General features: G+C 45.4%; 2 protein-coding genes across 5 annotated transcripts; both read right to left on the reverse strand.

Moving 5' to 3' along the window:
* Positions 1-7,611: 7,611 nt before the first annotated feature.
* On the reverse strand, positions 7,612-18,672 carry LOC4804034 (putative uncharacterized protein DDB_G0277255). Of its 4 annotated transcripts, none has more exons than XM_033378736.1 (5): positions 18,160-18,672; positions 10,254-11,471; positions 9,822-10,193; positions 9,623-9,754; positions 7,612-9,548 (listed from the first exon to the last, which is right to left on the reverse strand). In XM_033378736.1, exons 2-5 carry the CDS (start codon positions 11,469-11,471, stop codon positions 9,084-9,086), a joined length of 2,187 nt encoding a protein of 728 aa, XP_033234627.1. In that variant the 5' UTR covers positions 18,160-18,672; the 3' UTR covers positions 7,612-9,083. The 4 variants fall into 4 exon arrangements, with proteins under 4 accessions (XP_033234627.1, XP_033234628.1, XP_001360663.3 ...); XM_033378737.1 differs by lacking the exon at positions 18,160-18,672 and adding an exon at positions 17,691-17,833; XM_001360626.4 differs by lacking the exon at positions 18,160-18,672 and adding an exon at positions 12,452-12,706 and having other exon boundaries at positions 9,822-10,160.
* Positions 18,673-18,967: 295 nt separating this feature from the next.
* On the reverse strand, positions 18,968-20,097 carry LOC6898336 (uncharacterized). The gene is made up of 4 exons (XM_002138354.3): positions 19,999-20,097; positions 19,676-19,944; positions 19,451-19,616; positions 18,968-19,395 (listed from the first exon to the last, which is right to left on the reverse strand). Exons 1-4 carry the CDS (start codon positions 20,000-20,002, stop codon positions 19,256-19,258), a joined length of 579 nt encoding a protein of 192 aa, XP_002138390.2. The 5' UTR covers positions 20,003-20,097; the 3' UTR covers positions 18,968-19,255.
* Positions 20,098-20,131: the final 34 nt, after the last annotated feature.

Genomic DNA, 20,131 nt, shown 5'->3' on the forward strand with positions numbered 1-20,131 from the left:
CTGCATTTACATATTTTACAAGACGACTCAATTAGGTTAACCACAAAAAAAGCCTCGCTGCAAAGGTTTACACACACAAATTTCAAATTGAATTTATGCACCCTCCAGGAAAAAGTGTTTCTCTTTCTGTTTTGTCGTCAATTTGTAGAGAGTTTCCTTCCACATCCCATCCTCGATTTCTGCCTCATTCTGGGTGCCGTCTAGTTCGAAAATTGCTGTTCGACAACTCCCCCGAACAAAAGCCCATGGTTACAGTGGAATGCACTCAAATTGTGGGTGCACAAAATATTTGGACAGGCGACATTAAATGTTTGTTTTTTCAAAGAAAGAAGAAAAATTGATGAGGATGTTGTATGGGCTGGAATGACTTAATAGAAGAGATACTCGAACATTCATAGAACTAATTTTGTATAGTCTCTTAAAAAAGAGGTTTTATATAGCCAAACATTTCTAGAAGTGGACTATTGAATCCGTTTCTGGAGCAGTTTGCTTTCTACCATCTGAAAAGAATAGTCTCTGAGTATAGTCTAATAAATATCGATTTGAAGAGATGGTGATAGATGGACCTGTTCTAGTATCTCTGGTTTTGGGCTATGTTTGCCCCACTGTCCTCGGAGATTATTGACAAAGGGACAAAACAGACAGACAGTGACAGGGGGGGGACGTTTACCACAATATAAAACATTTAACGTGCACATCTTTAAATCTTTTGACTGACATTTGCTCACTTTTTCGCCGCCTGTCTGTGGGTGGGGGGGGGATGATGAGGAGAGTGGGTGATTGAGAGGGGGAGGGGGCACAGAACGAACCCCATCATTAAGTGCGTAAATGTACTGTAAATAGACAAACGCGCTTTGAATATATTTCATCCAAAAGAGTTGCATTGTTGTCTCGCTTTTCGGGGTGGGGAAGAGATTCAGATTGAGAAGGAGAATGGGCAGGGCGGGTGGGCCTGGGGGCCCTGGGTGGCGGAAGCAATGCAAATTCCCCGAGCAAACAACAGTCGAAACACCGAGAAAGGCCCATCTGTTCCGGACTGTTCCGACAATTGTGAACAGTCAACAAGGCGAATCAATAAATTCCGACTTTATTATGATAATTTTTCGTGACAAATTGCTGAAGAGTGGTTCGGGGAGTGAATTAAATGTCCCGAGGGGCTTGGGATAGGCTTGAACTTTGTCCAAATATTTGCAGCATTAAATGAGCAACGCAAACACTTCACACATGCTCCAGACTTTAACCCTTTTCTTGCGGCGAGGACACTTGCAAGGGACGACTCCTTCGCATCGCTGCCAGCGCATCCTCCCCCTCTAGTAGAGGGCTTGTGGGCGTGCCCGTGGGGCACCTGAAGCCTCGCCTGAAGAACCTCTCCAGTGTGCTTCATTAATGGCATTTACTGTACCTTCGGTTGCGGAATAACTCGACACTCGTACTAATTGTCGCCGCCGAGCATCCCGAATGAAAGATGAGTCGCTTTCCCTTTTGTGTGTCTAATGAGATTTTCCCCGGATAGAACCATTGATATATACGTACGTAAATAGTATATATAAAGATGGGGGAGTCATGTTCAGACGGGGATTCCGATGCCGATTCGGTTTTGGTTTCGGGCGAAAGGTGCAGCAGGCAGACAAAGGAACAGGAGGCGTCGATCCGTAATTCATAAGAGCATTGAAAAGGCAGTAACAGTAACAGTCACTGTCTCAGTCTCAGTCCCAGTCTCCCTTTATCTGTATCCATCAAGATGATGTCTTCATCCTGGTTCTGGTTCTGATTCTGGCTCGGTTTCTGGCTGTGGCTCAGAAAAGGAGGGCGTGGCTATTGTGGTTGCGTCTCGGTGCTAAAGAGACTCGCCTCTTCTGGGGTGTCCCTTAGTCCGTCAGTCCCTCGGATTCGGATTAACAAAAGCACTCAGCCAACTCCGATTCTGATTCTAGAGACATTTCCGCTGCTGTTTCTGTTTCTGTTTCTCTTTCAGTTTGTGGCATTGTTATTCTTGCCCACAGACCGCATGGATTTACAGATTTTGAAAACGGATTAGACGGAAAGACGGGGAATGGAATGCATTAAATGCTCTCGCTGCCCATAATATTCATGAGGACGGCTGGCTGGCTGGCTGGCAGATTTTCCATGCGATTACTGAAACTCCATGTAAACGGTTTTTCGCCCCGATAGCATCGTACATCGTATATCGTACCCATCGATGATGGGTAATCTGTACAAATTCTGGTTGTTTATAATGACATATTCCCCCGATAGCTGTGACTGGGTGTAAATAAAACTGTTCAAAGTTTGTTGAGAGAATTAAAAAGCACTTTCCTTCGACAGATAGAGGGATAGAATCCCTTGGTAGCTGCAGCAATTGGAAAACTTAATTTGAGATGCATTAAGTTAATCGGCCAGCGGTTGCCTTCATTCGAACTAATTAAACTAAATTGCTATTCCAATTTTCCACTTGCTGGCGAAAAGATGCCTTCGGACAGACCATCCTCCTCCCATCATCAACATCATCATCTCGTTTAGAAAATTGAGGCTGCCCGACTGAGCTTTCCCATTGAAATCATCTCTTGTTGGGAGATTGAAAAATCGTATTGAATTACTGAAACAAAAGTGAAATAGGGAGACCATAGACCTAGGAAAATTGAAGTTAAATCACAATCCATAATGTTGCCAAATGTGCGATGCTTTCCATGTTCCATGGTCCCAGCTCTATTGTGTCTTCCCCAGCGATTCCCGATTGAATTATGAATTAATAAAGATGTTTGCCCGCAGGCCAGATTTGGGTTACGCCAGCCAAAAGACAAAAGGGGAACCCCGGAACCCAAGTTCTCTGGCTAGAGAGAGACAGAGTCCAACCCCTATGGAAATGTTCTGTGCGTTCGTTCTGTTCTCTTTGGCTGTGGCTCTGGCTGTGGCCGGGCTGATGCTGTTTTGGCTTTTTGGTTTTTTGGATTTTGGGCAAAAACACACATACAAATCCGTTACAACAACATGCGTGTAACTTGAGGATGCACTTTTCCTGCTGCTGCCCCTTTTATTGAAAGATAATTGGGTTCGCCAGGCGATGGGAAAGGAGGGCAGGACCCGGCCGACCAGACAGGCGTAAAGAACGGACGTTCCCCCAAACCTACGATTCGCAATTCAATTGAGATTCAAATTCACTTACCCCCACCTTTCGTCGGAATCAACTTATTATATTTCAAATGGAAGTATCTGACACATCACCGCCATCATTCGTAACACCCTCATCCAAGCCCAGTCCCAGTCCCAGTCCTGAAGGCTTTTGACGTGTAAATGTTATCTCTTTTACAAATTAAGCCCGACTACGTTTCCTATGCCGGATTTTGGGATTCGGCGATGGCCTTGTGGTGGCTTTTCGTGTACATACGCGCGTATCGTGTATCTGTGGATGTGCGGCTGTGCGTGCACCACCCTCGCCCTCCCGCCAGACCGCTCGAATCCAAAAAATGTCCAACAATTAAATGTAATTTGAACTTACTGACATGAGCGTTAACGCTCCCATGCGAGATTGTGCGAGGAAGAAGTGGCAACAGCGGGGGCCGGGGCCCAAATAAATCTGCTTCGGGGATCACCAAGAAGTGGATAGATAATATTTGAGAGCCGTTGCTTTGTTAATTATTTCCCTCGCACAGATTAACGCAAGAAATTTATTTCAATTTGAAGATCAAATTCGAGGGTCTTAGAATATTTACTGGTATGTATGTACATATGTATAATATCCATTATTGGTTCATTTTGGAGCTGCATTCCGAATACTCGTTTCAAAAGCATCTCCGTTCCTTTGGAGCAGAGCAATTTGTGGAGATTAAGCCACCCGTACGGCGGCTTCCAAACGGTGTAGAGTGTCGCCCAAAGTGTCAATGGAACTTTTTAATCATCCATTGGTTAAATTCCCCCCATATCGACCTTACTCCGCTCTGTGGCAGCCTCTAATCGGTTTAGGTTCGCCTGCCGCACACACTCACCCACACGCGGCGATACACGGCAGGGAGGGAGGGGGAACGATGCACATGTCGCACAGGAGAAAATGATCCAATCCAACCGATGGATGACCAGACCCCAAAGGAAGACCGCAACTTGTGGGAGTTTAGTGGTGAGCCTCTTACACCCGGCCAAAAAAGAAATATCTGCCAAAATTCTTGAAAAAGAGTTGATTTTTAGCAGTTTTTAGCAGGCCCGTCCTGCCTTGGAGGTGTCACTCTCATGGCTGACGTCATAGATCGTCAAACGCCGTTTCAAAACGCATCTGCATGTGTGCGTTTGGGTATCTGTGTGTTCATGCATACATATATGTATGTATGTATGTATGGGCGATACGTATGCCAAATCGGCTTAAGGGCAAGTTATCGGCATTTGAAAATAAAAACAAGCGCATTATTGACACCAACCCGAACAGCATAGATTTAGCCTGCCCAGCGATTTTGATATGTGCAAATACACTGAGAGAAACACAGGAAGAATCTTAATTTGAAATACAATTTTTTGACTAGGGAATACCTTTGTGAATACCCGTAGCTTTAGCTATTATTTGAGACTGTAGACAATTTCAACAAGAGAAGGGTGTACGCAACTTCCCACAGAATTTTTTCAGTGTAGCCCATCGGCAGCCCATCGACGGCAATGCTTCTGGCAGGCTGGAAATAAGGATGACGATGTCAAAGCCTCCGTCTGTCTGCCTGTCAATACGTTTTCCATTTGTCGCCTCTAATGACACACATATTTAGGTGTTAATCGCCTCATTGGAACGCTGGCAGCGGATTTGCTCGCATTGTTGTCCGCTGCGGCGGAGTCGGGGTTTTAGGCTCAGGCTACGGCAACGGCAACGGCAACGGCTCCGGATCGGCCCCAGAGTCGGTCTTAGGGTAAATATTGATGCTGCGATTATAACTATTGATGCGTTCACAATGGAGTTGCCGGGCATTATCCGCAGCCGATCAGCCAGCTAGATCTGCCTCTCTGTCACTCTGCCTATCTTTCTCTCTCTCTCTCTGCCGATTAGTCGTGACCGGCGACTCAGTCAATCGTGTTTTGGCTTTATGGCACATTATCCCCTAAATCGCAAACAAAACTGCAAACAAATTGCCGCAAAGCAAGACCACCGAAAAAAAAAAGGAACGAATAAGGAAGGAAAGCCGAAAACATATGGGATCGGGGCAACCAGAGCATATGCTCGGAATCCGGATTGGGATTGGGATCGTGAAGGTATTAGAAAAATTGTCAAATGGCTTCAGTGGCGACGGAAGTGAGCTGCCAATGATACCATAGTCGTCTCTTTCTCTCCCTCTCTCTCTCTCTCTTGCAGGGTTGTTTGATTAAGTCGTTCGTAGGTTTGTACAAACGAGTATGTATGCGAAAGATTTGCAAAATATTCTGTCTATTGACGAATATATTTTTGTATTATACTAAAATGGTTCCAAAAAAACGTAATTCCATATCATTTTAAATACATGCAAATATGTATATAATTGGGCTATTAACTATATTCCCATGCAATGACTGATATCAAATCTCCTTCATTTTCGTTTCGAGCAATATCAGTTACACAGTAAAAATGACCTCAACAAATCAATTAATAAGTAAATATGTCCATCTTTACAATTGCTTATCAATTGCTCTCAACCACTTAATAATATGTATGCATATGTATAATCCATGATTCGTATCTTAATCAACACATTTAATGAGATTCTCGAATTTTAGTTTTGAGTTGAGCTAGGACCATAGGAATCCATGTTTTCAATGCATTCATTTACATTTTTGATGACATCCCGACGGGGGTTTGCCATTTATGGATTTATATAATTGGGACTCCACTTTTAATCAGGGAATGCCATGAATGTAAGAATGTGGTTGTATTGCAGACACCGACATCATTCATCCTTATCATATTTACATACATATGTATGTTTATTAACGTGTATCTGAGATTGATTGCTTGGATCCATTGGGTATCATATGTATAGGTATGTACATATATATGTATGTATGTATATCTGTGTTTTTATTTGTCTACTTCCAAGAACTTTTGGACTGCTATGACGATGTCAGATGTCTAATCTAACACATACATACGTTATTAATTGTTCATCTTTTATCCTAGCTTATTCAAAGCTAAATTCAAAAATATGTAGACACGCAACGTTGTAGGGAATTATGTATGTAATGAAAAAAAGGATGTTAAAAGTCAATATTCGATACGTTTAATAATGCTAAAAACAGGACTCTTACACCTTTCTATATTTTACAGTTTTTATCCAAAACTACTTCTTATATCTATTTACTTGCTCCATTCATTCATAAATACATACATACCTACTTTTACTTTCTCATTTTTTCAGTTCTTTTTTAACCAATAAAAACCGTTTTCTCTTTCCTTTTCTCGCTTGATTTTGATTGGCTAACAACGTTTTGCACATTAACAGATCTCTGTGAATCTTAACAGCGACGAACTGCTTGTGCCCCAAAGCAAGTGGTTCTGTGAACTGCTTGCAAGTACTGAAGCCACTGCTTGCTACCGTTAGAGATTTGAAATGTCCTCAAATAAAACGCCTTGCTTTGTTGTTTTCAACCATTTTTATTTCTAAAAAATTAACATGCCTTTTTGTTGTAGCTATAATTATAATCACTAATTAAGTAAATGTTTTGCTTCTGCATTTGGTGTTTTTTCCACTTTCATTTTTCTCTTTTATCGATTTAATTCTATTAAAATTCAACACGAAGTTCAGCTAAAAATTGCTCAATCGTTATATTCAACGTTATACGCCTTTGATTTCGAAATGGATTGGTTTTTTATAACAACTGGATGCTAGTTTATTAACAAAGTTCAATGCGCACGCAGGCGTACGTGTATGTATAAAAACAAAAACATAATTAATCCCTAGGATAGATTACTGAATATATGTATACTATATTAAATGAACACAACAAACCATTTTTACACAAGGGAATTGGCTAGAGAAGAGCAACAGATTGTAAAAAACGATTACCATATCTAGAAGAAGAAGATAAAATGTACAATGCGCTAACAGAGATGAGAAACAAATAAAAAGTCGAACAAAAATCTCCGACTAATGATTAATTCTAACTAAGTGTAAAGATCATCAACAACCGAAAGAGAAGAACGTACACATTGGGGATGGGTTTAGCTTACGTTCCTTATCTTCTTCATTTTTTACACAGATTTTTTATGAATAAGTGGTTTACTTTCGCTATCAGGCCTAGAAATTTGTGAACATCATGGACGGATGTTAATCTGAAGTAAAAATTTTGCGCACAGTGACGCCTTGCTGACTGCATACAGCCCGCGACGGGTTTATAGTGGGGCAGGAGGTAGGAGAGAATGGAACTGGGAACGGGAAGAGGGAGAGGGGCAAGGAATTAGGGGAATATTGTAAATTTTGATTTACACTAAAGTTAACTATACTAATCAACAGCTTCGTGACCCGTTGGCTTCTCCATTTTGTTTCCTTTGTACAGTGTTCGCGCACACGTGCTCGTATCATGGATGTATATCTACCTCTATATACTTGTCAGTATATTTATAAATGTGTGTGTGTGTGTGTGTGTTTGTATGTGTGTGTACTTATGTAATGCTATATCATAGGCATCTAAGGCATAGTTTTTATCTAAACAATAAGGTTTTCATTTCATGTTAATCCATGTTTCAGTTTACCAATTATTTACAACAATTTCGTATCACAATTGTAATTTTTGCATGTTCTTTGCGTTTTGCTTGTTTCAAAAAAGGTTGCTATGCTTTGGACACACAGTGGGCGTTGTATGCAAACTGTTGAGCAGCACTGTGCGGATATACATATTCGAAATGTTACTTTTGCTACGTTGCCGTTACTTCATTGCTTCTTTTTATTGCTTTCTTTGCTGCTTTTGTTTTGTTTTTGCTTTGTTTTTGATTTGTTTTTTGTTAAGTAAAAGTAACGATTATAATAATTGAATTCAAAATTCGTTAACCTCTTGCTAAGCTAAAACAAACTGTTTCTATGTCTGTATCGGTATCTGTATTTGCATCTATGTATGTATCTGTACCTGTGTTAGTGTGAGTGAGGGTCTTGTATATAACCTGGCTATGTGTGTGTGTTTATATATATCCTGTTTTACATATATGTAACGTTGCTTATATTGCTTTTCATATAGATCTGTATAATTAAACTTGTTGCTGTTCTATTAAACTCTGAAAACATAACAAATTTAAAGCCTTTGATGAACATGTTTAGGCATTTTGATGTACATACGAGTATGCATGCATATGTATGTTGTGCATATACGATGCTATGTTCGATGTGTGTATATGATGAGTGGAGGCCGGATGGTCTGCCCAGTTTAAAACCATAAATTGCCACCTTTGAGGCGTCCCGTAACTACAATGCACTAAACCGACTTAAGATCACTTACGTCACAGGAAAGTACTGTACTTTTTACGTATTCCATTTACATATCGCATCATGACGTAAGTGTTGCTGCCAGTTGAACCGGCTGGAAATTATTGCCAAGACTTAAAGACTAAAACTACTAAACCTAATGCATAATAACACTACATAACAGGGTTCGGTTCGGTTCGTATCTGTTCGGGGAAGATATTCAACATCATATTCTGTTGTTTCTGTTTCTGTTTGTTTCTTTTCCTTGTCACGTTAAACGTTCATGTAAAGTTTCGATTCGTTAAGGGATAAGGTAACTACGTAGCTCTCATTCCATGCTGCCTCGCCTGCAGAGGCTCCGCATGCAGGTCATAAAAATATGATGAGTGTTATCTCTATATATAACTATATATGTATAATGTAGATGTAAACGTAGATCTAGATGTACAACTAGATGGTAGGTGTATAATCATTTGCTCTGAGCGTAACTGTGTGCCTGGTTGTGGAAAATCTCTCAAAATTGAGCTAAGTAAATATTCGGAATAAGCATTCGCTTTCGCATTCGAATTCGCATTTGCTCTCGCATCCGTGTCCAGGTGTGGAGGTTCTCTCCTCCTGCGCCAGACCCCACCCACCACCCCACCAAAGTGCCAGCAAGCAGGCTTAGATGCCGCTGGCGAACTGTGGCTGCTATTGATGACTCTTGCTCAACAGATGAGCATTGAAGTCGTAGACGTTGTTCAGCTGTTCGCCGCAGATGTTGCACTTCCACGGATTGCTCTCGCAGTGGCAGCCCTTGTGGAGGAAGTAGAGCGTCTCGTCGGGGAACTCGATGCCGCAGAAGTGGCAGGTGAGAATGAGCTTGCGATTCAGCAGATCCCCATCCTGCCCCGTCGACGTGATCGTGCCGTTGCAGATCTGTGTGGAGCCGGACCCGTTGCTGGGATTCGGCACCGCTGATGCGGGCGTGCCACCGCCGTTACTGCTGCTGTTTACGCCACCCGATCCAGAACCCGAACCCGACCCATTGCTGAGACTGTTCGACAGCACGCTGTTGTTCTCCAGGGGTGTGGCATTCCGTGTGATCCGGTTGTTGGCCTTGGCGCATATTCGACGTTTCAGATCCTCTCGCAGGAGAGATTTCAATGGTGAGACCTGGTCAAAAGTCAACAAAAAAACCATCGTAAAGATCGTTGGATAATAGGATAATGATCGTCCGATCTACCCACCTTAATCAGTGAGGTTCTGTTGTTGTTGTTGTTGCTGTTGTTGCTGCTGTGGTTGGAAGATTGTTCTGTGTCGCTGCTGGGATCGCTGCCGTTGACCTGCAACTTTTTGTCCACATCCTCTGTCATTGGCTCCTGCATTAAAACGAGTACATATTAGCCTATGATCGTTCGGTAGATCCACCCTATCTCTAACACTCACCTGCTTGATTGGTATCAGACTGATCGAGGGCGTTATGTGATTCTCGTGGTGGTGGTGATGGTGATGGTGGTGATGCTGGAGATGGCTCTTGAGGCTCGTCGTTGTCGTGGTGCTCGACGTGATGGGTGTGGCCTTTGTGTTGCAGTCCATGGGCAGCTGAAGCTCCACCGGCGACTGCATGATCAGGGCGCGATCTTTCACCTTCTCCGCATTGGACTCGCTGTTTCCATTGCTAATCACACTAATTGTGTTGTTGTTGTTGTGGCTGTTGCAATTGTTGTTGTTACTGCTGCTGCTGCAGTTGTTGTTGCTGTTGTTGATGTTGTTATTGTTGTTGCCCTGCAATGCAGATTCACGCCAAACGCAAATCAGCTGTGGGGGCTTACAATAAGCAAGGGGGATTGGTGGAGGAGATGCTCGAGTGGAACTTACGTTGAATAGCTCCGTGTTCCCGTTCTCGCTTAGCGTGGAGATCTCCACGTGCGGCGTGAGGAAGTGCATGGGCGGTGTGGCGTTCTCCAGGGAGCGCATCGACTCCCCGCTGTCGCTCTGATGACTGGCAGGAGGAGGCGCCACCGAGGACGACTGCTGCTGCTGCTGTTGCTGCTGGGCTGTAACGGGCACGGGAACGGGAACGGGACTCATGCCGGGCGGGACATAGCTGGCAGCAGCCGCAGCCGCCGCCGCCGAAGCCTGCGACTCGAGCGCCAGAAGCAGGGAGGATGTGCCGCCGGGCCCCGGGTTGTCCAGGTCGATCCCATGCCGGTTAAAGAAGTGGATGCGCAGCGATTTCATGGACCCAGCCCGGTAGCTGCAGAGAGGGCAGGTCTTGACCAGATCGTGCTGGCCGACGTGCTCGTTCTGGAAGTGGGCGCGCATCGCGATCTGCCGCTGGAAGCCGCGATTGCAGATGGGGCAGTGGTAGGGCAGCGTCTTGGTGTGGGTGGTAAAGTGCTCGGCCAGGTGGTCCTTGCGGAAGAATCGCTTCTGGCAGACTCGGCACTCGTACGGCTTCACGCCCGTGTGCCGCATCTTGTGGCGCCGCATATTGGCTCCGTTGGAGAACTTCATATTGCACACGTCGCACTCGAAGACCTTCCTGGAGCTGCTGCTGTTGCCACTGCCATTGCCCGCCGGCGAGGAGCTGGCCGAGGAGCTGGACCCCCCGACGTTGTCCGACGATGGCTTTCCAGTGTCCATGTGGCTGAGGCTCATGTTCTCCGGCTCCCCCAGATCCTCGCTCTTCAGACGGACCGAGGCAGCTGCCGCGGCCGCAGCCGCCTGTCCGGCCAAACACTGCACCACGTGGAGGAGCAGCGAGGCCCGGGAGCTCGTTTCGAAATTGTCACATCTCTCGCAGCGGAATGTCATGGGCGGCGAGTGGGGGCCGCCAGTACTGAGATTCGTGGGGGTCGGCGTTGGCGAGCGCGGCTCCGGGAGCTCTGATTCCGAGGCGGATCCCGAGACGGACGCATCCCGATGGGCTGCAGCCTCCTTAAGGCTGCGCAGGGCCAGTGCATTGTGGTGCAACAGTGCTGCCGTGGTCGGCGTCATATCCACTATGAGGCCCCCTCCCACTGCCACCGAGGGGCTGGTGTCCTTGAGGGCCAGCTCCATGCTGCTGGCTGCAGTGCTGATCGTTTCGGCCATCTGCAATGGATAATGGAGGTGGATAAGTGCCAAGATTAGTCCAAGCCCCGCCCAAAAATCGATGACAAGTTGCGGTTTTTTTTTTGGCATTTCAAGTGCTTCTAAACCCCAAACCCCAAACCCCAGACCCAAACTCAGACTTTGACTTCGACTCTAATAAGCCAAATTGGTGTCAGCGACGAAGCTTTGCTGGTAGTAGAGGTACGGGCGGTGATGGAGGAGGGAAAGGTGGCCAGGAGGGGGCGCGGTTGAGGGGAGACCTGCGGCGAATTCGCTAAGAACCAACAACGACCATTTTTGGGCGGCCTCCACATTGTGGCTCTAGCTGTGGCTGTGTCTCTGGCTGTGTCTCTGGCTGTGTCTCTTGCTGTTGTTGTTGTTGTTGTAGTTGTTGTTGTAGTTGTTGGTGGTGGCACGTTGACGCTGACTTCGTGCGGGGCCTGCTTCTATGAAAATACCAAAGTTATTGGGGCCAATTACTGGTCTTGCAGGTGGGCAATCGTTTGGACACCCATACAAAGCCAGAACAGACTGTTCGAAGATTGTGGAGACCGCGACCACACCAACAAACACCAAAAATCATTCAAAAGTTTGTTTGCCCCAACACACAATGGGGGGATTCGCCATAGAAACTTTGACGGATCTTTAAAGAAGAGTTTTTTTTGAGAGAACTGATTCCCATGCTGTAAGTACTTAAAAGATAATACTTCACCCAATGTTTTAATATAGGTATGGTTTAAATATTTGGATACATGTATGTATCTGTATATGTATATTGTATGGGAAATGGTAATTTACAGCAAAAACCTTTTCTAAACTAATTCTGAATGAACCTTTCACTCAAGACTTGATACAAGAAGTTTGAGTATGGTTTTGGAAGCTTTTGAGATTGAATGGATCATAGAAATATAACTCTACGAAGAATTCATCATTCATTTCTGTGTTTTGTTTTCACAAATGGAATTCAGGTTGTGCCTTACCTGGTTCTGCATTCGAACTTTTAGTAAGTTAGTAAAATCTCAGAGACTGAAGGTTTTAAATGATTTCATAGTCTTTCAGGGATCGTTGAGTTCAGCTTGTGCCTACGTTGTGAGTTTTCCATGTAGGCTTGCTGAGACGCGTGTCACTTTGTCTGGGTCGGGTCTGGGTCTGGGTTTGGTCTGGTGGATATTTGGCAATAGGTCAAATGTGAATACTACACACATAGGCATTTGTATATGTTCATATGTATGGTATATCGGTCAGAGTATAAATCATCATCCATAATCATCCGCAGAGCTGGTCCGAAGCTCTTCTCGCAGCTAATTTAATTCAACCTTGAATGCTGCTTGTGCATTAGCATTAGCCAGATCACAAAAGCCAAGAGCCAAGAGCCATGGGGGACGACCTCAGCCCCAGAGCTGAAGCTATGGAGCTTCCCCATACCGACTATCACCATTCGAATGTGTGTGTGGATGTGTGTGCATTTCTGGTCAGCAGATTGAGGGCGCCTTCTCATCGCCTCATCACCATCATCATCATCATCCGCAGAGCAGATTGAAATGTGTGTCGTAGGGCCTACCCTGCCCCCCGTGTGAGAGCATAAAGATATCAACATAATTACGAATTCACTTTTCGATGCATAACAGGTTTCGCCGACTGACTCCCCTCTGGGGCCCCATTTGAATGTTTGAATGCTTGAATGTTGTAAACCTGTAAGCATTAGCCGCGGCCAGCGGGCCAGCGGGCCAGCGAAAAACTATAGCACAGAAAACGCACAAAAAGTTGGTTTGCATTTTCAGTAATTATGAGGGGCTTTCGGCTCTAGCTCTGGCTCTGGCTCTGGCTCTGGCTCTGGCTCTGGCATTATAAATGCCATAGTTAGCCCGGGCCTCGAGTTGTTGCCAACCCAATGGAGTCATTGGGTCAAGTTTTAAAGTGCAACTGGGTCATGCTTTATCATTATCGTCATCATCATCATCCTCCACATCGCTGTCCACCATCTCTGGTTGGGCGACCCAACTTGGTCTTGGCTCTTTGGGTTCGGTGGTTCGGTGGTTCGGTGGTTCGGGGGTTAGGGGCTGAGGTCTGGGGTCCGGTGGGGTGTGTGTCCCGCATTTTCACTTGCTAGGTGTTCCCAATTCCGAATACCAAAAGCCGAAAGCAAAAGAAAATATGTAAGCGCCAGCGCCTGAGCTTGAGCTGCTCCAGAAATGAGAGCACACACACAAGTGAGCGACATAATTGGAGCGCTTTGAGAGCCCTTAATGATGTTGCACAGTGTCCGCAGAATGGGGGAGAAATGTGCGCCAATATTGGGGCTAATTTTAGAGCGATTATAACGTAAATTGAACCTAATTCTTGGATTCTAGGATATACAGCACATTCTTCCAGTGTAAATGTAAGAAAACTATGATATAAATGCAAATTTAAAGATTTTATTAAATAGTTATTCAGGGAATTGCTTCTAAATATATGGGATTTGTGAGCTGAAGACCAACAGATCTGAAGATCTTCCTTGATCCGTAGATACAATGGCACTCAGACCAGTGTGCACAGGGGCTTGTAGGCCAAATGAATCTTTTGGATAGCCTCAAGCCTCGCCTAGCCTCACGATTCCGATTCGGATTCCAATTCAAATTCAAATCAAAAGCCGAGTCCATTAGCATTGCATTGACCAGTCGTTGGAAGAGCGCTCTTCGAATGGTCTTGGAATCTGAATTCAAATCCAAATCCAAAGCGGACGCATCTTGTGGTGGTGCGGCGATGGATGCTTAAGGCTGGAGGCCCCCCACTTGATCGCATGCAAAAGAAAAAAAAAAAAGAAAAAGAGACAAAAGAGAGCGTATAACTGATTTGACCTTAGCAGGCATTTGCCTACCGGTTTGCTAGTGCGACTCTTCAGAGGAAAAGCAGGGGAGGGGATCGCGCCCTCTGTGCCATTTACTCCAACTGCTCCGGCTGTTCCATTTGTGCCTTTGGCGTCACGCAACGAAGTGAGTCAGTCGGTCGATGGAGCGCTGTGGCGTCTCGAGCAAATCAATGAACCATTCCCCCCCGCAAACAAAAGCAGCGGCAACGGTAGCGGCAACAACAAGAACAAATGAGCGTTACATGTGCGTTGAGACGAGAACCAGAACGAACCGAAAGAGACACAACAACAGAGCGAGACGAGGGACAAGAGAGAGAGAGAGAGAGAGAGAGAGGGAGAGGGAGAGGGGAGAAAGAAACCACTTTCCATGGCGACACACTTTTATATGCTACGTGCTCTTTTGCTACTTTTGCCACTGCCGCTGCCGCTGCCGCTGCAGCAACAACAACTTGGACTCGGGTTCCCCATAATAGAAAGTGGAACAGGAATTTCCCCCCCATCAATGCCACCAAAACGGAGGCAGCGGCAGAGCACGATGATTTCATTTTGGCCTGCACTCATTGCGAAACACTTGCCACGGCCAACAACCAAATGGCGGCAACAGCAACAGCAACAGCAATACCACCAACAACAAGCGGACATCGAGAAAATCAAGAAACAGCAAAAAAAAGATTGGAAAAAAAATAGTTCAGTGGGAGCAAGAGGGAGCCAACGCCAAAGCCAAAGCCAAAGGCAGAGCCAGAGCGGCAGACAGCTGAGTGGCAGGCAAGCAAGACCAAAAGAGAGAGCTCTCTCTTTCCCCACTGACTGTCTTCGAGTGGAGCGCATGTCCCATTTTTGTTTATGGTTTGCCGCTGCGCTTCTCTTGTTGTTCTGTTTGTTGTTTCTATTGCAGGTGCATGCGCGCTCTTCTCTTTGCTCTTTTTACTATGGTTCTTCTTCTCGCCTGTGGTTGCAACAATTGCAATTTATCAGCATTAGCCGCGTGAATTAATTTCTAATTGATGGCCTATGCAATGGGCTCTGCCCCACTTCCGATTCCGTTTCCCGACCCCACTCTTCAGCTTCTGGTGGTGGTGCTGCTGCTGCCGCTACTGTTGCGGCTCTCTCTTTATCACTCCCTCTCGCTGCTCTCGCTGCTCTCTCTCTTTCTCGCGCTCTCTTTGGTAAGTGGCACTGGCTAGCGTATAATTTTTGTTGTGTTGACCTAATTATACGCTCATTTTGATTCACTTGATTTTCTCTGCTCGCAACCACACAGACGCACACATGGACGTTTCGTCACTGAGACGACAAGTGGAGCAGCAGCAGTGGCAGTGGCAGCAGAGCCAGCAGCCCCACATTGGGGCAGGCGACCGTAATTTCTTGTGGTTACTGGGACGCACATTATTGGGTTTCCACAGAACATGCACATGCTAGGGAGCGGGTAGAGGGAGGATGAATGTGGAGAGTGGCAGTGTGGGAGTAAAGGCGTGGGCAGGTGTAAGGGAAAGAGTCTTAATCCTTATTCACACTCACTATTTATAGCTGAGATATATCTGCATATAGACCGTGGGATTCTGTGGTAATCCAAACTTCACTTTGGGCAAAGGGAACACGGGGAGTGACATATGTAGGCTCGAATCCAACTGAAACGTTGTGCTACGTTCAAATTCAAATTCAGATTCGAAAATGCAATGGCAGTTCCACCAACAGCCCGTCTGACACGACCAACCGACTGACTAGGAGACCCAACTGTTTCTGTCTCTGTTGTGTTTGGGAACGGAAATGCCAAGGGTGGCGTCTCGCCCAAAGGGGGGTCGTTCAGACAAAGTCTGCGCCCCCCCAAAGAGGGGCAAAGGTAGAGGAAGAGCCAATATTTGATGGCTGGGAATCTTGAATCAAATACATTTATTTGGGATATGCGGCTAGCCTCCTAGGGAAGTCCCCCCCAGCAGCACCTAACACTACTACCACTGTCAAAGATTTGCCAATCGTTGGCGCGCTCCGGCTCTCCGACAGACACACACAAACGCAGACTCTCACAGTTACAGAGGCACAGATCAGCAGCAGGCAGCAGCAGCAGCAGAAACACCAACACCAACACCAACAACAAGACGCAGCAGAATTTGAAATTAGGTCAACAGGTTTGGTTGATTGTGGTAGTGGGCCTGAGCCAGTTACTCGAGCGTATGCCGTCCGTCGTCTTTGCCTACGACCTCGGCTGTCATCATCAAGAGAGAAGCAGAAGCAGAAGCAGCAGCGACGGAGGCAGAGACAGCAACATCCAAAGCTATCGCTGCCGCCGCCAACGCAATATGCGTTCCGTTCGTTCCGTCGTTTATTGCACCAGAGTTCGTGCAGTTTGCAGTGGCTGTGGGGGAGATGCACTCGCAGACACACACACATTTATATATATATCAGAATTGAGCACACCGCAGTGTGGGTGCAAGGGGGAGACAAGAGGGCGCCCGTTACATTTGGGTAAATGAACCAGGGATGCAGCACAACTTCAGGGCTTCATTGAAGCATGGAAAAGGGAACCCTTTGTAAATCAAATCTTTCCAATATTCTCACAACACAATCCAGCCCGTAGCAGGTATCCGCTGCGTCCGTTGCTGGAAAATGTTGCGAAAATCCGCATATGTTCTGAAATGGAAACTCAACTGGCAACCAACTAACTTGGGCTTCTGAATTGATTTCGTTGCAGCCAAGAGATTTCCACATACTTCTTAGTTGGTTTCTGTGTCACAATCACAATCGCACACACATACAACGATGCGAAAAGGTAGGCAGAGACGGTCGACGGTCGACGGCGGATGGCGGATGGCGAACGGTGGAGGGAGTGACAAGACAGAGAGGAGGAATAATGAGGCTCCCAGAGAGGCAAAGCTGCTGCAGCCACCTGCAGCAGAGACAGAGACAGACACAGAGCCAGAGCCAGAGGCAGCGCGGCAGATAATCCCAGTAGAAATTGAAACTAGTCGCTGCGGCAAGTTTATAGAAAACTGGTATAGAAAAAAGCACACATAGAGGCAGGCAATCGACCTTGTAGGAGTATATTTTGTCTTGGAGCATGCCCGTAAACTGGGCCAACGCGATTGCACTGAAATCAGGTGGGCGTGACGTAGGTAAATATGTTGGCCAATGCGGCCGTCTATCTGTGTGTTGGTGTTCGTGTGTCCCAGTGTGTCTGTGTATATGTGTGGGAACGTTTTTGGGAAAGCAAGCACCTAGATGCCGATGATGGTGCTGTTGTAGCTGCTGCTGTACCCTTGGCGCCCATAATCCATAACAGAAAATCCAACGAAATGTGTCGCAATCCAAGATCCGAAATAGCCATCATTCGAAGGGAGTTTCGTAATTACATACTATTGTGCGATACATACCCGCCAAAAGAGATTTCTATAACCAAAAACAGCCTTGGATGTGGATGGATGTGGTTTGGTTCTTGCCGCCTGTCTGATTTTTATTCAGTTTCTGATGTTTTCTGTTACCTTAGCATTAGGCACAGCTGGAGTCTTTTGCAATGCTTCTCGAAAAAAGAAACGTTTTGTGTTTGGCAATTTTTAGATTTCAAAATACCACAAGGTGCATTCTAACACACCACACAGACACACACACACTCACTCACTCGCGCTCTCTGGTTCGCGCGCTGTATCTCTCTCCTTCGTTCGGGCACCTTGCCTCTCTCGCACTCACAAACACACACACATGGACACAGAGCTGCAATTCTTGGATCTATGTTTCTCAATGGGCTCGAATGTGGGCAGGGGCTGGGTGGCAGCTACAGTGGGGGATTTTGCAATTTGCGTACACTTTGGAGTCGCGTCGCACACTTATTATCCAACAACTAACCTCCTCCCACAACCCGGACTCGGGAATGCTGCGGCAACTGGAACACAAATATATTCACGACAGAAACGAAAGGGCAAGCGCAGCGGATCGGATCCACAGTTAAAGCCTAAATAATAACAACAATAATAATAAGAATAATGTTAACGGACAACGCGCGCGTCGTGGCCACATCCGAATGGGCCAAAAGAAAAATTTACACTGAAGCGGTGTCGCAAAACGACGAGGCACCACCACAGAGCAACGGCGGCAGAGTGAGCTGTTGTTTCTGGTGCTGCTGCTGCTGCGCGCGGCTGGCGCTCTCCGGTGAACAAAAACAACTCAAGCGATTCCGATTCCGATTCCTCAAGGCCTACTATTTAGGCCAAAAAATAATGTACCACAACAGCAGCAACACCAACAGCAACAACAAGAAGGTGAACAGCAACTCGTTTGCTTTGCTGCTGGTTTGTCTTACAGAAATGTAAACGTTCTAATTGAGTTCTCATTTATGGCCAGTGGTTGTAGCTCCACCGACATCTGCTGTGCACTGTACTGTGCCGCAAGTGTACTCGTAGTTGTTGCCATTACCACCATTACCCATAGTGCCAAAACAATCGGAAAATGCATTTTATCCGGCTGCAGCGACCGTTCCAATGGAAATCAAGTTTACCGAACTCTGTAAAGTGCGCGGGCCTTCGATTGCCCAACACACCACTGTTTCCTCTATCAATCAGCTTCGACCTGTCCTGTCCAGGTATTCCAGGATCCTCTAATTGAGATTGGATTAAATGATAAACAAAATGATATTTAAAATGAACACAGTAATATCTTATCATTTTAATGAAAGTAAATGTTTATGTTTATGTTTATATAAATAAAAGAAAATTAAATCTCCCAAAAGGGTCAATATCTCTCTTAATACACACAATATTCTTAGTTGTCAGATCTCAGATCTTCTCCAAGTACCATGTGTACCAGAGTATCTGTTGAGGCCAGGTTCTTGCTGAGCTGTCCACCTCGTTCAGTGTCTTGCAGATGTCTTTTTCGAACTGTCGGACTAACTATGCGATTGTCACATTTGCTTTTTTCATTCTTAGCACTGTCTAACTGTCTAAACTCAGTCAAAGAACTTGTTCAATTTACTCCTCCTTTTCACATCGTGTTTTCTTTTATGATACCGACGTTTTAGGGTGTGAAAAGTAATTCTTATGTCTGCGATGTAGTCTGCTTCAGTGTATCCACTTCTTTTTTGAATCTCTAAATAAATACATGTGGATTAACAGATATGTACATTATATGCATGAATATTCACCATAGATGGTCCTGTTAATATTCTTAAACTGCCTAAACGGCTGTTTGTGGTTAACACCATCGAAGTTGAAGCCCATTATTATTTCCTCTCCGAATATCTTGGGTATACTATCCTTCAGTGGCTGGATGATGCCTTCTGGCCGCAAAATTCGCTTCATCATAGGAATCTGCAGAGCTAAAATTAATATCTGCGAATTGTAGACACGATCTTGCACTATGTACTCACAAAGCTATTTCCGGGATTGGCCAATTCAGAGTCTAATTTTTCCAGTTCTTGCTGCTCTCGCACTGGGAAATATTCGGTTCTGATCTCAGTGGGTTCAGTCAACGGTCCATTAATGTTTGGCAGAGGGTTTACTTGACTTAGGAGCGTGATTATCAAGTCTTGATTGCTCAAGATGTCATCTAATTTGTCCTGCAGCTCTATTATTTTGATTTGCAATATCTCATCGTCATTGGACGAGAGCGGATCTTCTTTCTTCCTAGTCGCAAATGCTGTGGATTGAATTTAGTACAATAAGAACGGAATATTGTTGGAATGTGTCTTACCCATCGCCTGGGACAGCAATGATATGCTCGCAGTTATGTATACAAAAATTTGTTCAGTTTTAATTGCTCGATTCGTTCGGTTTATTTTTGTTTGCTTACCGACTACCTAGAGATGCGAAGCACCGCATTGTTT

Source organism: Drosophila pseudoobscura, chromosome 3 (assembly GCF_009870125.1).
Source record: "Drosophila pseudoobscura strain MV-25-SWS-2005 chromosome 3, UCI_Dpse_MV25, whole genome shotgun sequence".
Classification (NCBI taxonomy): Eukaryota; Metazoa; Arthropoda; class Insecta; order Diptera; family Drosophilidae; genus Drosophila; species Drosophila pseudoobscura.

Bases quoted from the DNA above. Each gene is read 5' to 3' on its own strand.
- LOC4804034 (XM_033378735.1), bottom strand. The intron at 10,194-10,253 runs GTAAGTTCCACT...AAGCCCCCACAG, and splicing joins GGAACACGGAGCTATTCAAC to CTGATTTGCGTTTGGCGTGA. The intron at 9,549-9,622 runs GTGGGTAGATCG...ACTTTTGACCAG, and splicing joins ACAGAACCTCACTGATTAAG to GTCTCACCATTGAAATCTCT.
- LOC6898336 (XM_002138354.3), bottom strand. The intron at 19,617-19,675 runs GTGAGTACATAG...TTAGCTCTGCAG, and splicing joins CCAATCCCGGAAATAGCTTT to ATTCCTATGATGAAGCGAAT. The intron at 19,396-19,450 runs GTGAATATTCAT...GTATTTATTTAG, and splicing joins TATTAACAGGACCATCTATG to AGATTCAAAAAAGAAGTGGA.